Source organism: Artemia sp. Qi Xiang Cuo, chromosome 15 (assembly GCF_049724085.1).
Source record: "Artemia sp. Qi Xiang Cuo chromosome 15, ASM4972408v1, whole genome shotgun sequence".
Taxonomy (NCBI): domain Eukaryota; kingdom Metazoa; phylum Arthropoda; class Branchiopoda; order Anostraca; family Artemiidae; genus Artemia; species Artemia sp. Qi Xiang Cuo.
This window is the reverse complement of record NC_142808.1, coordinates 19991452-20005289: the sequence shown is the minus strand read 5'-3', so window position 1 is coordinate 20005289 and position 13838 is coordinate 19991452. Positions and strand designations below refer to the sequence as shown.

Below are 13838 nucleotides of genomic sequence, written 5' to 3'. Positions count from 1 at the left end.
ACTATGAATAATTTGACAAAGCGGGGTATTATGGGGCTGTACTTATGTCACCACTAGAACATCAATTTGGTTTGAGTTCGATAATATCTCAAGTTCGGCAAGCTTGCCAAAAATTAGACATTCAGCATTTAGGAAAATTCAGCATTTACAAATTTAGGAAAAATTAGAGACTTGAGAAACGTGACATTTACTGAATTTCAGTGTAAACCGGGAAGGGTTTCAATTTTGGGCATTGGGACCTTGGACCGGCAGGAATGGGGGTCGAGTCATTTAGATTGTTGAGAGGTGGGAGAAAGGACAATTATAGGGATAGAGAACGATCAGGATGGTCATAGAGGTTCCCATTTGGTAGCAAGGAGCCTTGAGAAACAAGTCACTTCTTTTACAAGAAGTGTGTATTATATAGTAATTTGCACATACATGACATCTCGACACAAGATGCATTGATAGGCTAACCACAAGGGACGCAATGAATGGGTATCTTTTTTCGCGGGGATAGGATAAGAATAAGTAAGGATAGGGCAAGAAGTGGGGTAGGGTAGGGTAAGGACAAGAAGCTGGGAAGGTGAAAGAAATGGGATGGAGGGAATCTGGTAGGAGAGAGACAGGATATATTCTGACTAAAGAAGGATAAAGGTCTGAACCCATACGCAACTCCTTGGCAGCCAGGTGAGGATTGGAGTTGCAAAAGGGGACTAGTCTAGGAGAGACATGAGAAATAGGAGGTAGCGGGAGGGTCTGAGCAGGGTAAACACACTTGTCAAGGTGAGCTGGCTGGATGGACTGGGTAGGCTGTGACAACTGTGAATATTTAATAAGGTATTTAATAAGGGAGGAATGTGATCCAAAATGTCGCCCAAAAAATGGGGCTTTCCAACGTGGGGTGTATGACCGGTAACAACAGGGGCTGTCCAAGTTTGGATTTTTTGGGGGGAGGGAGGTAGAGAGGACGTGGATATGCAAGCTATCACACCCAAAACAGCGCTTACTTGGTGCTAACTTAGATACACGAACATGGTGAAAGTTGCACCTGTGAAAATTGCGTTACAACACTGGTCAGGAAGGTGAAAATGACATAAATGTAACAAAACAAAGAACACTTCTTTTGATCACACCTGTAAAAAAAAAACCCTAGGCCTAGCTTTATTTCGTTTTTCAAGGTTAGGAGTCATAGATCAAATTTAGAATTTCTTGCTTGAAAAATTTGTAATTGTCCTTAGTACTACTACTAGGAATCATTTTTTGCTGAAGCTTGCTTGAAGCATGATGGTGTCTAAAATTACAATCATCTCCTAATTTGCAAGAACTTGCCAAAATTATACTGTTACATTTACATACATTAGGAGAAGGGTCATTCTTATTAGCCAGATTATTCATATCACTACTGTCAACACAATTTTCGTCATCTGTAATGGGATAATCTAGGTTACTATTATGATTAGCATGGATAAAGGTGAGATTGAGGACAAGTAGGTTTTCCGAATTAGGATTTATGTTACTTGTTGTGAGCTTAATCCTCTGTTTTCTTCAGAAAAGTTCATTGAGCTTATGGACAATACACTTTTTTATGATGAAAGATTTAATGGTTATTTACCTCATTGGGAATGGGAATGGACTGTAGTAATTTTAGTTACGTGTCATTGGTTTTTCATTTATTTTTACAGTTTAGCATTAGTTTTCCATTCATAGGTTTGGTCCTCCGTCAACCAGGGACATATAATCATTTGTTGTCAGTGAAGTTAAATAATGTTAATCGCTTCGTGTATTAACCCTTCGCATTTGAAGTCGCTTGAAAATAATACATTTCGTATTGATGACGTATTGTTATCTCGTGTGGAAAATGATCCCGCTGAAGTTAATGTTAGGCCGATGAGGCATAGTAGATATGCTGATATTATGAATAGTAATGTAATTAATGTGACAAATATGGATTTATGTATTGGTCAGTGGAACTTCCACATCACGTCGTATTTTTCTGAAGTGTCGAACCTTCTTACGTCATGTTGTGGTAAAATTGATATGTTGGGTAGTACCTCATGAGGTACTGAGATCAAAGAAAAGTCACTTGGAGATCCCCTGACGGCTGCACTGCAAACATAATTGATTACATACTTGTCCGCAAGCGATAGAAATCATCAGTACTGAACACAGTTTCCATAGCCGGTGGCGACATCGACCCGGATCACGTTCAAGTCATATCTGAGCTCCGTTTGCTAATTAAGAAGCCCCAACAGCTTAAGAAAAGCGTACGAAGATATCGTGCTGATCTGCTGAAAAACATAGAAATAAGGAACTGGCATAGAACAGCACTCTCAAACAAATTGTCGAGCATCCACCCCATGGAAGCTCTAACAGCAGAAGAATTTGACAGATTGGTCGACGAAAGCGCATCCACCATCAGAGAAACTGCTACTGAAATCCTGGAAATTCAAACACATTGGGATAAACCGTGGATAACCCCCGAAATTATCGATCTATATGAGGAGAAGCGCGCCCATGCTAACAAGGTAGACCGACAACGCAAGGACGAGTACAAGAGACTGAAACGCCTAGTAGAAATGAAAATCCGACAAGCTCTACGAAACTACGTCAATGAAATACCTCATGGGTACGTACCTCATTGGGAATGGAATTACATGTAGATTGATCTCCAGAATCTCTTGTAAATCAATAAAAATCTAACACGAGTGTTGACGAAAACGGTAACTATTCCTTTAAAATAAAAATTTTGGTTACATCTGGTGTAAGAGGAATTCCACAGTGACGGTGTTTGTTGAAACTGATTTATCTATGCTGCAGTCAATAGTTTGGCACGATGCGTTTGTTGTCCCTTCAGAGAGATATATGTGGTCATGGAGCCAGGGGCGTCAATGGAGAGGGGCTGGCTGGGGCTATAGCACCCCTCTGATTTTAGCAAGGGCCCCAAATCAGTAGTCACAATTATAATGATCTGATTTTAATTGTGAAAAAATGGTGTTTTCAACTAAAAAAAATCCGTTTCTAATGTAGCTGTACTTCACAACAATCTATTGTGAGCTTCATTCCCAAAACATATTTATTTATTATTCCTATTTCATATTTCATGACACATTTTTATTGTCTTGTTGTAAAAGCCAAGGTGCCCGACTTTCATTACAATAAAACAAGGCGACCCAGGATCTATAACAAAATCATACATGTCGGTTAGGCAATTCTAGGGCAGTGATCCCCTCTATATATACGTATTATATACTCTTTATTTCTTTGAGTGTCTTCTTGAATCTGTTTTGAATTGTCTTGAAATTTAGCTTCTTGAATTTTGAGACAATCGAAGTGAGAATTTCAGACCAGTTATTTTTTTTATGATTTCAGGAAAGATAAGAAAAAAATTAAATATATAAATGAAAATTCAAAGAATCGATACAAATCTTGAAGGACAGTACCCAATCTTACATACCCAAGATTATAACAAAATGAAAATATGAAAAAAAACACAAGATTTGTTAACAGGACAGTTAAAAAGAAATTGTACCAACAATCAAAGACCAATATTTCTACTTCACAATGGAAAGGCCTTATCAATGGGTGGGGGGGGGGCTTGACTTGGACCAACTTTTAAAAAAGACGGCAAAAATATGAAAAAAAACAAAAAAAAACAACAAAACAAATAAGAGATCTATCAATTGGTGTCAATTCAAGAAAATTTTAAATAGGGGGGGGGGGTGAATTTACTTTTTGACACCCAGAAGGGGGGGGGGCAAATTTGTTGATTTTTCTATGAAATTATCAAGCCAGTGTCATGAGGAGCCACATTCAGGCATGCAAGTTGGTATTAAAGTAGTTGCACTGCATGTAATTTACATTAACCGTCGCGCTCATAGACTCAACATTGTGTTGGATGCTTGTATTTAGAACGTGAGACGAGTGGCATCGTTCCTTTGGTTCCCATTGGTGCGATTTTTTTTAACGCAAAACGGCTCTTAGATAGCGGATATGGGAGTTTCGCAAAAATGTTCACATAGAAACGGTTTATTAAAGCCGTTGAAATGCAAAGATACTATGATAAATTTAAAAAACATATGCATAGGAATTTGCTAAATCAAATTCTAGAAGCCAAGAAAAATATTCAAAGGGCTAACCTGTAATATCTTAGGCTAACTATGCCTAATGAAAAATATAAGTCTTATCTCCTTGGTTCATTTCCTTGAAAAAATCCCCCTAGGGTTCGCCTATTGAAATTTTGTATTGAAAGGACAGAATCCTCATGGTGTTTGTCAAACATTAACGGAAAAACCTTTGAAAAACATGTTCAGTTTCTCAGTTACTTGCAATTATGGTTCTACAATGCTTTCAATTTAAAATAACGGATGTGATTTTCAATGGATCAGTAGAAATATTTCAAAGCAGCCGTTGAACCATTGTGACGCAGAAACTTGCAGCAAAAAACGGAGGAAATTTTATGGAACACACAAAAACGGCCGTTTTTGCGTGAAATCGCATCAGTGGGAGCCCAGGGTTTCTCCTCCATTCTTCAAGAGCTGTATTGTTTTATCGCGAATAGCAATATACATTACCAAGTGTTTGTGAATGCTTAGACAGCCGCTGGCATAACTGTTCCTCAGTCGGAGGAATCATCTACTACAAGATTGGTGTACTGATATATATCGGTGAACAAAGTACTGAATAGATACAACTGTATCTTGACTAATCATTCAATTACTAAAGCACTCTTCAAACGTGCGCTCAGGCCCACGGACTCGCAACCAGTCTTCATACATTTGAATTTATATTTACACTTCAAATAGCGGTTTTTTTCTTTTTTTTGCCACAATATCTTTGTTTGAGCAGCTGCAGGTGGTAGACCTAGTTTTCTCTAGAGCTAATGGTCTTACTGCAGCTACGCGAGATAAAATTATTGACATGCAAACTGAAAAGCTTTTGATGTAATGTTTCATAAAGCAAAAGAATTTTCTCGTGAGTGTGGCCTCACTAAAGACCATTTGCAAAATTTTCAGAATTCTGGTTCCATATGAAAAAGACCAAAGCGTACACAGTAAGTAGCTTCCAGCTTACCTGATTTTTTTTTTTTACCGTGTCGACTTTGGGAAAAAGTCACCATGCTGAAGTAAAAGAACCAACTAAAGATGCTTTCACAAGGGATTATTTTCTTGTGATAGACAGATTGTGCTGTGAGTTTGAAAGCCGCTTCACGAATGCTCTTTCACTGTTAGAGTCAATCTCTGCATTAGATCTTGATCCGCCGCACTTTCTCAATACGAGCTGACTAGCTAGTGTGGCAGTGTATTGCAAAGAATTTTGCATTGACACAGCCCTGTTTGTCTTGCTAACAGATCTTGTGAGAACATATATCGACTCTTTAAGCAATAGGCCAAAAGATATCTTAGAACTTCACAATTTTGTGAAGGCAATGTTGATAGCATATTCTGAAGTTTTGAAGATAATACAAATCTTCATTACTCTGCCTATCACAACGGCTTGTGCTGAGATTCTTTTCTGTATTAAGCATGATTAAAGCATTTTTAAATCAACAATGGGTAAAGAAGGGCTCAGGGATCTCATGCTGGTGTTTAGTGAAAAAAAAAATGTGAAATCATTGCATTTCGAGGCTATGGTTGGTATTTTTAGAAAAATGAGACCTCGTTGGTTCCCAGTTTTGCAATAAAACTGCAAATTACTTTCCAACTTAACTTCTCGTATTTATTAAAAACTTTCAAATTGCTTCTTACTGTTATTAGTTGATATTGGGAGAAGCCTATGTTAACCACTGTGAAGGAACGCTGCTTTTAAACAACTGTGACCCGACCCCTTTGGGGGGCCCACAGAGGTTGCTTAGCCCCCCCTTAGTTCAGAATAAAATGACACCCCTGCATGGAGCTGAGATGGGACAAGAGAATGTATAGAATCAACTAACTAGGTCTAGTCTGATAAGGCACATCGAATTCTTCCAGTTAATAGAGAAAGCCGGGGTTGTGGTGAGTCAGCAAAAGAGGTAGAACTGCTTAGGTCACATGGGAAGCTAAGAATCTTTTTACTCTCAACAGTGCCCATAAAAAGTGGACGAGGAAGGCCGGATTGGGGAGCCAGGGAGTTAGACGTGGAGAAGAAGCAAAAATCACCTTGGATTTAGTGGAGGAGTCTAGAAACGTCCAAGAGTTAATCCAATTGGCTATCTCTATCTTAGCACATTTTTAGACCCTTGCGTGGAACCAAGAGCTGCAACTCGCACGTTTAACTGCGTTAAATGTTACTTGTAATCTCCATTCTGGGCAACATCGCTTTGGTTTCGCCAATTGATCTCGCAAAGGTCAATATTCAAAGAATGTCACTGGTAAACTGCATTAGACTTAGAGAGATGTTGACAGGATGAATGCTGAGAGAGAAGTGAGAGAAGACTCGCTTCATCGATTCTACATTTTCCTAGAATTCTTGAGCTTAATCTAAACAAGATATTTGATCAGGGGTACAACGGCGCAGCAGCGATGATCGGCCGTCTAAGGGGTGTTCAGGCCGTTATACGCCAACAGTGCCCGAAGGCACTTTAAGTCTACTATAGCGCCCGAAGTCCCAACCTTGTCATTTCGTATGTCTGCTCTATTCTAGCTTTTAAGCATTAATTTTGGAACCCTATCTCAAATCTGAAATTACTACGGTATTTCCCCACACAGTACCTAAAATCTAAAAGAAAAGATCAACGAAGTCTCGCGGATTCTGCGAAACAAGATGGGTCAAGCGCCATGATTAAGTTATACACTTTCTTGAGTTGTACCGGTCAAATCTGTGTTCTCTCGAAACTCTTGAGGAAAATATTAACACAGAAACATCTGAAAAAGCGTCGCAAATGCTGAACGTCATGAACCAGAAACAGTTTCCCATATGTCTCCATGTCGTAAAGAAGTTTTTCTTTCTGACGTTTCCTTTGTGCAAGACTTCAGTCGGTTGACTGCAACTTGGCTGTCGCTTGTAGACTCGTAAAAACTCTTCTTTCCAGAACAGCGACAATGCGACAAGATAATGCCAATACCTTAACTCTTATTTTCAAGGATGTTTAATCTTTTGCAACAACTTTAGGGCTTGAGATGACTCGCCCAAGAACACGAGGTGGAACGAACTCTCGTCTTGAAGATCTTTATCTGCTCGCTCATTATAGAACCTCTCTATTTATTCTTTTTCTAGCTCACTTCATACCGAAGCTAAAACTCTGGTTTGAGCTCTGCCCAAATCTGCTGTCTCATCTCAGCATCCTTGTCCCTTCGAATTTGTATCTGTTGATACAAAAACTAAGGAGTTGGAGTCTCTGTTTGAGTCATATGGCGATATCCTTCATGAGCTAGACTGCTTGAAAGCAAGAGGTTGAGCTTTGACACAGAAAATGAGAAAAAGTTAATCCCAGAAAGGCCCTCTTGTGCTGTATCTTTCCTTAAAGGAATACGACTCCGCCTTTTTTTCAAACATTTTTCTTCTCTTGGCTGTCCTTATAACGTTGCATGTCAGCACTGCTACACCGAAAAGAAGCTTCTCTACACTTAGAAGGCTGAAAACCTAGCTAAGAAATTCAAGAGGACAAGAAAAGCTGAGTGATTTATTCCTGGTTGCCGCTTATAATGATATTGATGTCTGCAACAAAAACGTCATAAATATATTTTCAAGGAAGAAAAATCGTCATTTAGAATTCCGTTGTGTAGGCTTTTAGTTTACATTACACAAACTCTTGGTCGGTTCTATAGACCTATTATGTACATAAATACAGACATACTAAGTTTGCTAATGCGTTACTGTAGAAAAAAAAGCCCCTTAAAGATGCAACAGCACTTCTAGTTGACACCTTCTCATTCGCAAGAGGTGGACTGACGGTCTCCCGGTCGCCTAAGTCTACGGGAAGTTTTTTTTTGTTACCCCCTTCCTACGAAAACAAAAATCCTGGATACGGCTGTGCCTGTGACCCAAGCTTGCGAAATCGGGAGTCGAACCATGGGCCCATATTGTCAAACAGAGCATCAAACTACTGTAGTCAGTAATTACATAAATTAAAGGCGAAAATTCGATTAAATCAATAAGTCAAAGGAAGTAATTTAAGCAGGTAGAGTCAGTAAACTGAATCCAGTAAAGTCAGTTAAAGCAGTACGTTAAAACCACCAATTAAAAACGGTACTCAAATCACCAATTATAAAATTATTCACCTTGTTTCATTTACGATGACGAAGTCTGTAACTCCATTAGATCGACATGCGGCAAGTAACTGTTTCATTTCTAAATTTCCTCTGTTGATTTTTTGGGCATTGGGTATGATCAGTCTCAACTCCTGAAATAAAATGATAACCATCTACAATAGGAGTTTAAATAGTAAAAATTGAGTAGAGGCGATTTTTTCACAAGACTCATTTTTGGAGTATATATGGAGGAAATACCAATGAATTCCACACAAAAAGCAAACAACATACGTTTTCTAATAAGCTTTTTTCAGAGGACCAGGAATCTGTTTGAAAAATAAAGAATGAAAAAAAAAATTGAACAATTCTAGGACAGACAGGAAACGTTCATACACTATGGACATAGATATATGGATTTTAATGTCTGCTCATAGTGACAAAGTGGGCGAAGGTAGATAGATGGGATATATTTCTTTGTTTGAAATGTGCATTTACTAATCACGACCATATCAACCCCTGGTTGTTTTGAGCACATTGCGTCGGTTTTTGGTAGTTTTCCTTGCGCCAATTATATAAGGAAAAATAAGGAAAGCTGGAATCCATTTCCTTGCGCCAAAATAAGGAAACCTGCGTTTCCTGCGTAAGAAAATGTGCGTGTTTGTTGGGATGTAAATAGAGCTTACGTTCTTCTTTTATTATTCTTCCTTCAAAAAAGAGAAAGGGACAAATATCGTTTTAACTATTTGATTTATGCTTCCTTTCTTTACTATTATTTTTTTAGCAGCGGCGTCTATCGAGAGGAGGAGCGAGCAGGGGGTATTTGTTCCTATACCTTGCTGAAAAAGTCATTAAAAATACATTATTTGGGCATTTTTATTGAAAAAATTCTCCCACCTGGATTTTGATAAATATACCCACCCCCTAAATTTTCCTGAATTGGCACCAATATTATCCAATCTTGACAATACTTTTTAAGCGCTTGTATAACTAATTTTCGCAGAGAACTTTCTTCAAAATTTAGACCTAGAAAAACTTAAATTTAGAAAATTTAAAACAAAAGCTTCAACTGCAAGAAAATAAGCATGCAAGCGATTTTTACACAAGATCCATTTTCATTGTAGGCTACATATGGAGAAAATTCCGTTAAATCGTAAATACAAAATAAACAATAGCAATACAATAACAACTTCGTTTAATATACTTTCTATTTCTTTAAATGAACTGGCTGGACTTTTCCTTGCTACTTCTACAGCTAAAGACGCATTGCTAAGTTGCTTACCTTTCTTTTTAATTTCTTTTTAATAAAATTCCGTTAAATCGTAAATACAAAATAAACAATAGCAATACAATAACAACTTCGTTTAATATACTTTCTATTTCTTTAAATGAACTGGCTGGACTTTTCCTTGCTACTTCTACAGCTAAAGACGCATTGCTAAGTTGCTTACCTTTCTTTTTAAGACGCATAAGAAAAAAAAGTACGAGTGTCTTAATCAAATCAAGCCTAGTAAACGAAAAGTATGACCAGCACATGACTCACGCAACATTAAAGCACAATGCAATAAAACAAAACTGATTGTACATTACTATTTTAGAATATGACAAAACTGAATAACTGAGAGCCATTAGAAACACAGAAAGATCAACTTGAGATAGATAATTTGTGCAAAAAGAATGAATCAGGTTGCCAAACAATTTTGAAAAAGAAAACAATCTTGTCTTTCTTTAAACTCTTTCAAGGACGTGATCCTCCATCAAATATAAGTAGAGACGTATTAACTCCAATTACTATTAGTATATAGTATTAACTATTACTACTAGTAACCGTCCTACTGCTAGTATGATCTCGTAGTAGGACGGCAAGCAAGAAAAAAAGAAACCCTGGCAAATACTTTTTGCGAGGATAGGCTTCAAAATAATTTGCCCCTCAGCACAAAATCGACAGGCTTTCAGATTATTAATAAACACACAGAAGAAATTAATTAGAAAACTAAATCGCTATTAATCATATTTCGAAAATCCCTCGGTGAATAATGTCGACTTTCTCCTTTTGAAACAGTCGAAACGTCGAAACCAAGTTGAAGCGATTTCCAATTTCTAATAAAAAATGATAAATTAGGAAAAACCGAAAAGAGAAAAAACTGGCATTTTTAAGAGAGTCAAGACACAAGGGAGTCTTGTCTGAAGATGGGCAACCTAATAGAAAAGAAGAAAAAAGGATTTTGAATTTTGTGGGCCCCAGCTTCTGCGCCAGCAAGCAGAGAGGCATAAATAAAGCACAAGAGCTACAAAGTTGCCCTATCCCTCCTCCCCAAAAACACATTAACTTTCCCTGAAGGTTCAAATTCTGTCCCCTTGCTGGGACAAAACAGGGTAAACTGATCAAAACCTTAACGTTTTAAATGCTTATTTGGAAAGAAAACCCCCCGCCCCGTATCTTTATGGTCTAATATCAACTTTTTACACTACAAATAAGTTTTATTCTAAAAAAGAATAAAATCCGAATATTTGTAGGAAAACCAACAATTAAACGCTTGGCCAAATAATATAGCAAGGCTTGTTAGTTTTGATTTACACCTTTAGTGTTTTTATATATCAAATGAATGGGTTTCCTATAAACAGCTTTCTTTTTAGTTATGGTTATAGCCAATTATATAGGTGGATGACGCAAACGAAACAAATATATATATATTTTTTATTTAATCAACCATTTACATAAATCTGACAGAAATAAAAATCTCCTACTTTGGCAAACATTTTCAGCCTAGATGATGGATCATGAGAGGTAGTGATAATAACTTTAGGATCTTCGACACCAGCCCATCTATATTCGTCATCTTCATGATTAGCTGTGGCCGCACCTCCAGAGTTGCCACCCATAAGACTAGCCAATTGTGGTCCTTCATCTTCCCACTGAATGGCACTCTTTAAAGATCCAACTTCTTTCCGCAAATCAGTATCAACTGGCCGACCCTCTAAATAGAAATAAGGTCAAGAAAATTTAAAAGAAAAATTAAAGAAAAACAAGAACATGAATGGTTTTCCTTTAGCTTATATAGGGTTAGAAGGTTAGGTTATAGAATAGGGGAAGGAGGCCCCCGTATTCTACAGCTTTATTTCTATACATCCTTTCCTTGTACATTTGTCATATGTACTGAAACTATTTGACTTTTTCTCGTAAGAATCGTTAAACTGGCTTTCAGCTTCTAAAATGTTTTATGACTATGAAATTTAATAGATTCCAAGCATCCATTGCGATATTTTTCACTGTCGCAGATAATATACATAGGGACAAAATAAATCACCAGAATTGGTAACTCTAGTCTGGACACTAACAAAACATCCCCTCCTCTTTTTAAAACAAAGGAAAGAAAGCAAAATACGCAGGGTTGTATCCAGGATTTTTTTCGGGGGGGGGGGGGTATACAAAAAAAAGCTTAAAAAACACATCAAAATTTATTTATATTCATTTTTTTTATATTTTTACGAGTCGGACAAGCATTTGGAGGGGAGGGAGGGATTCAAACCCCCAAATGTTTTAGTTACCTATTGCACTTAATATAAGGGAAAAAAAGAGAAAAGAATAACATTACGTGGTGGATACGACCCATTTTCAAATACAGCTATTCCAACAGACGAAAAAGAATAAAAAGAAATGGACCTAGAGTCCTTCAATACAATCTCGATAAGCAGTCAAAACCGATTTTATATTCTCGGTTATACTCCATGATCATACAGTTTGATTAACTATCAACGACATCTTTCAGCTCTTTATTGTTTCCACGAGGGTTACCTTCTAAAAATTGCTACAACTTCAAGATGAACTGAAAATTGCAAGGTTCCAATAGTTTCTAATAGGACGATTCTAAGACGACAAAATTGAAGGAAGCTCTAGTTGAGGGGTTAAAAACCTGACGGCAACGTCTTGATACTGTACATATTCCTACTTTTCTTTGACGCAGTACGTCAAATCCTTAGCATATTACTAGAGCCAATCCTTGCAGGTATTCAGGGAAAAAGGGAGGGTCTTTCAGACATACTCATCTGCACTCCAGAAAGATCTTAGAATCTTTACTGGAAATAACTTCATGTATTTAGCCATGTTGTGGAAGGGAGAGGGATTGGATGGATAAAAATTAGTTCAGAAAATATTTCCTTGCTAGGATATCTGAAGTTTGAATCACCGCTTTCAAGGATATGCGCTGTAAACACTTATCAGCATCGAGCAGCACTACCAACAATTGAAGTGAAAAAAGATACTTAATATGCTACGCTTCAGACGTTTCCATAAACCAAAATTTCTGTATGGTAAATATCCTTTGTCATACCAACACATCAGGGGGGGGGGTCCTCTTTAAATAGGCAGTTCGTCCAATGACCTCATCCCTTGCCAAACATTAAAAAGTTATGGCACAAAATACGTTTTTTTCGTGCTGCAATAGCTTCCCTGAGGATTGGACCAGTGTGCGTCATTCTTTGGTATCGTAGAATATATACCACGCCATTAAAGTTAATGAATACGAATCATGTACAATGTATGGGTCGTAACTTGAGAAATTAAGATTGTTGGCACAATCAGGATGTTCAGAATTATAAGCTACCGTAGTCAAGAATAAGTTCCATTTAAATGGCACGACTTGCAAAACGATAAAAAAAGAAACAAACTGGACTAGCACCTATTAAAAGCTAACCTATAATAAGGCACAAATAAATTTGAAAAGCGAGTGTAAGGTATGCGGTTTTTATTTATCTTTGTGTTTTGATCTTGTTTAACTTTGTTCATCACAAATGGTGGTAATGTTTTTACCTTTATAACTGCTGAGGCCAAATTCCAAAATTTGCAAACCAAAACTAAAGCGACACTCGTAGAGGGATGGTAGTTGTAAGTAAGTTAGTGCCGATTCATAGCCTGATAAGCCCACACAGAATTACTCTGACAGGTCTTTTCTGTAACGACTCAAGATAGTCACTTAAGTAACCAGAGGTATTGACTTAAGGGCCCCATACAGGACAAGTGTATTTAAAAATGGGTCTGATGTATGTGAGGTAATCCGCTTTCAGCTGTGAGATTAAGAAACCATACCGAAGCACTGAGATAATAGAGCGCATCGCGCAGATTGTCTCAATATGAGCGCTAAAAGAGCATTCAACGTTAAACGTGACTGAAGCACGACTGACAACGTTAAACGTGACTTCGATAAGTACGACTGAAGATTCATATGAATATGGCGAAGCAGCCAGAAGGACCCATAAAATCTCTCTTGACAGGATTGACTCGAAAGATTTTCGTTGATTCGAAGACTATAAATAGCGCATTGCTCTTTAAAGGTGTTAATCAGAGAACCAGAGAACTGAGAATTGACTGGAAATTGTCAACGAGATAACCCAGGAGAATTGACACGCTGTTTACTAGGTTAAGACTGTTTTCAAAGCCAGAAAGATGCGCTGAGGGGTAGCACTTGTAAGCTCAGACCATTTTGAGTCATTAACTCCTGGAAAAAGGATATCAGTTCTGTAAAACAATCATCACTAAAGGAGAATATGCTTGTCTGCACCATAGTATATAAATTTATTCGCCAGAACTGTAAAAAATAAGTAAAGAAGTGTAACTTTTTCAAGTTAGAGGTTTCGAAAACAAGGTATATTGTCAACCAGGCAATACTAAAAAAAAGATGTTCTCTGCAGTTGGAC

At 37.5% G+C, this 13838-nt stretch overlaps 1 protein-coding gene across 2 annotated transcripts in view; it reads right to left on the bottom strand.

Moving 5' to 3' along the window:
- LOC148943426 (U3 small nucleolar ribonucleoprotein IMP4) overlaps window positions 1-13838 on the bottom strand; it is a 50740-nt gene that overhangs the window by 21484 nt on the left and 15418 nt on the right. For both annotated transcript variants that reach the window (XM_089100914.1, XM_089100913.1), the window contains exons 3-4: window positions 10893-11122; window positions 8178-8299 (exon numbers count right to left, since the gene is read on the bottom strand). In XM_089100914.1, the coding sequence (XP_088957040.1) occupies window positions 8178-8299; window positions 10893-11122 (352 nt within the window). The remainder of the gene's footprint in view (window positions 1-8177; window positions 8300-10892; window positions 11123-13838) is intronic.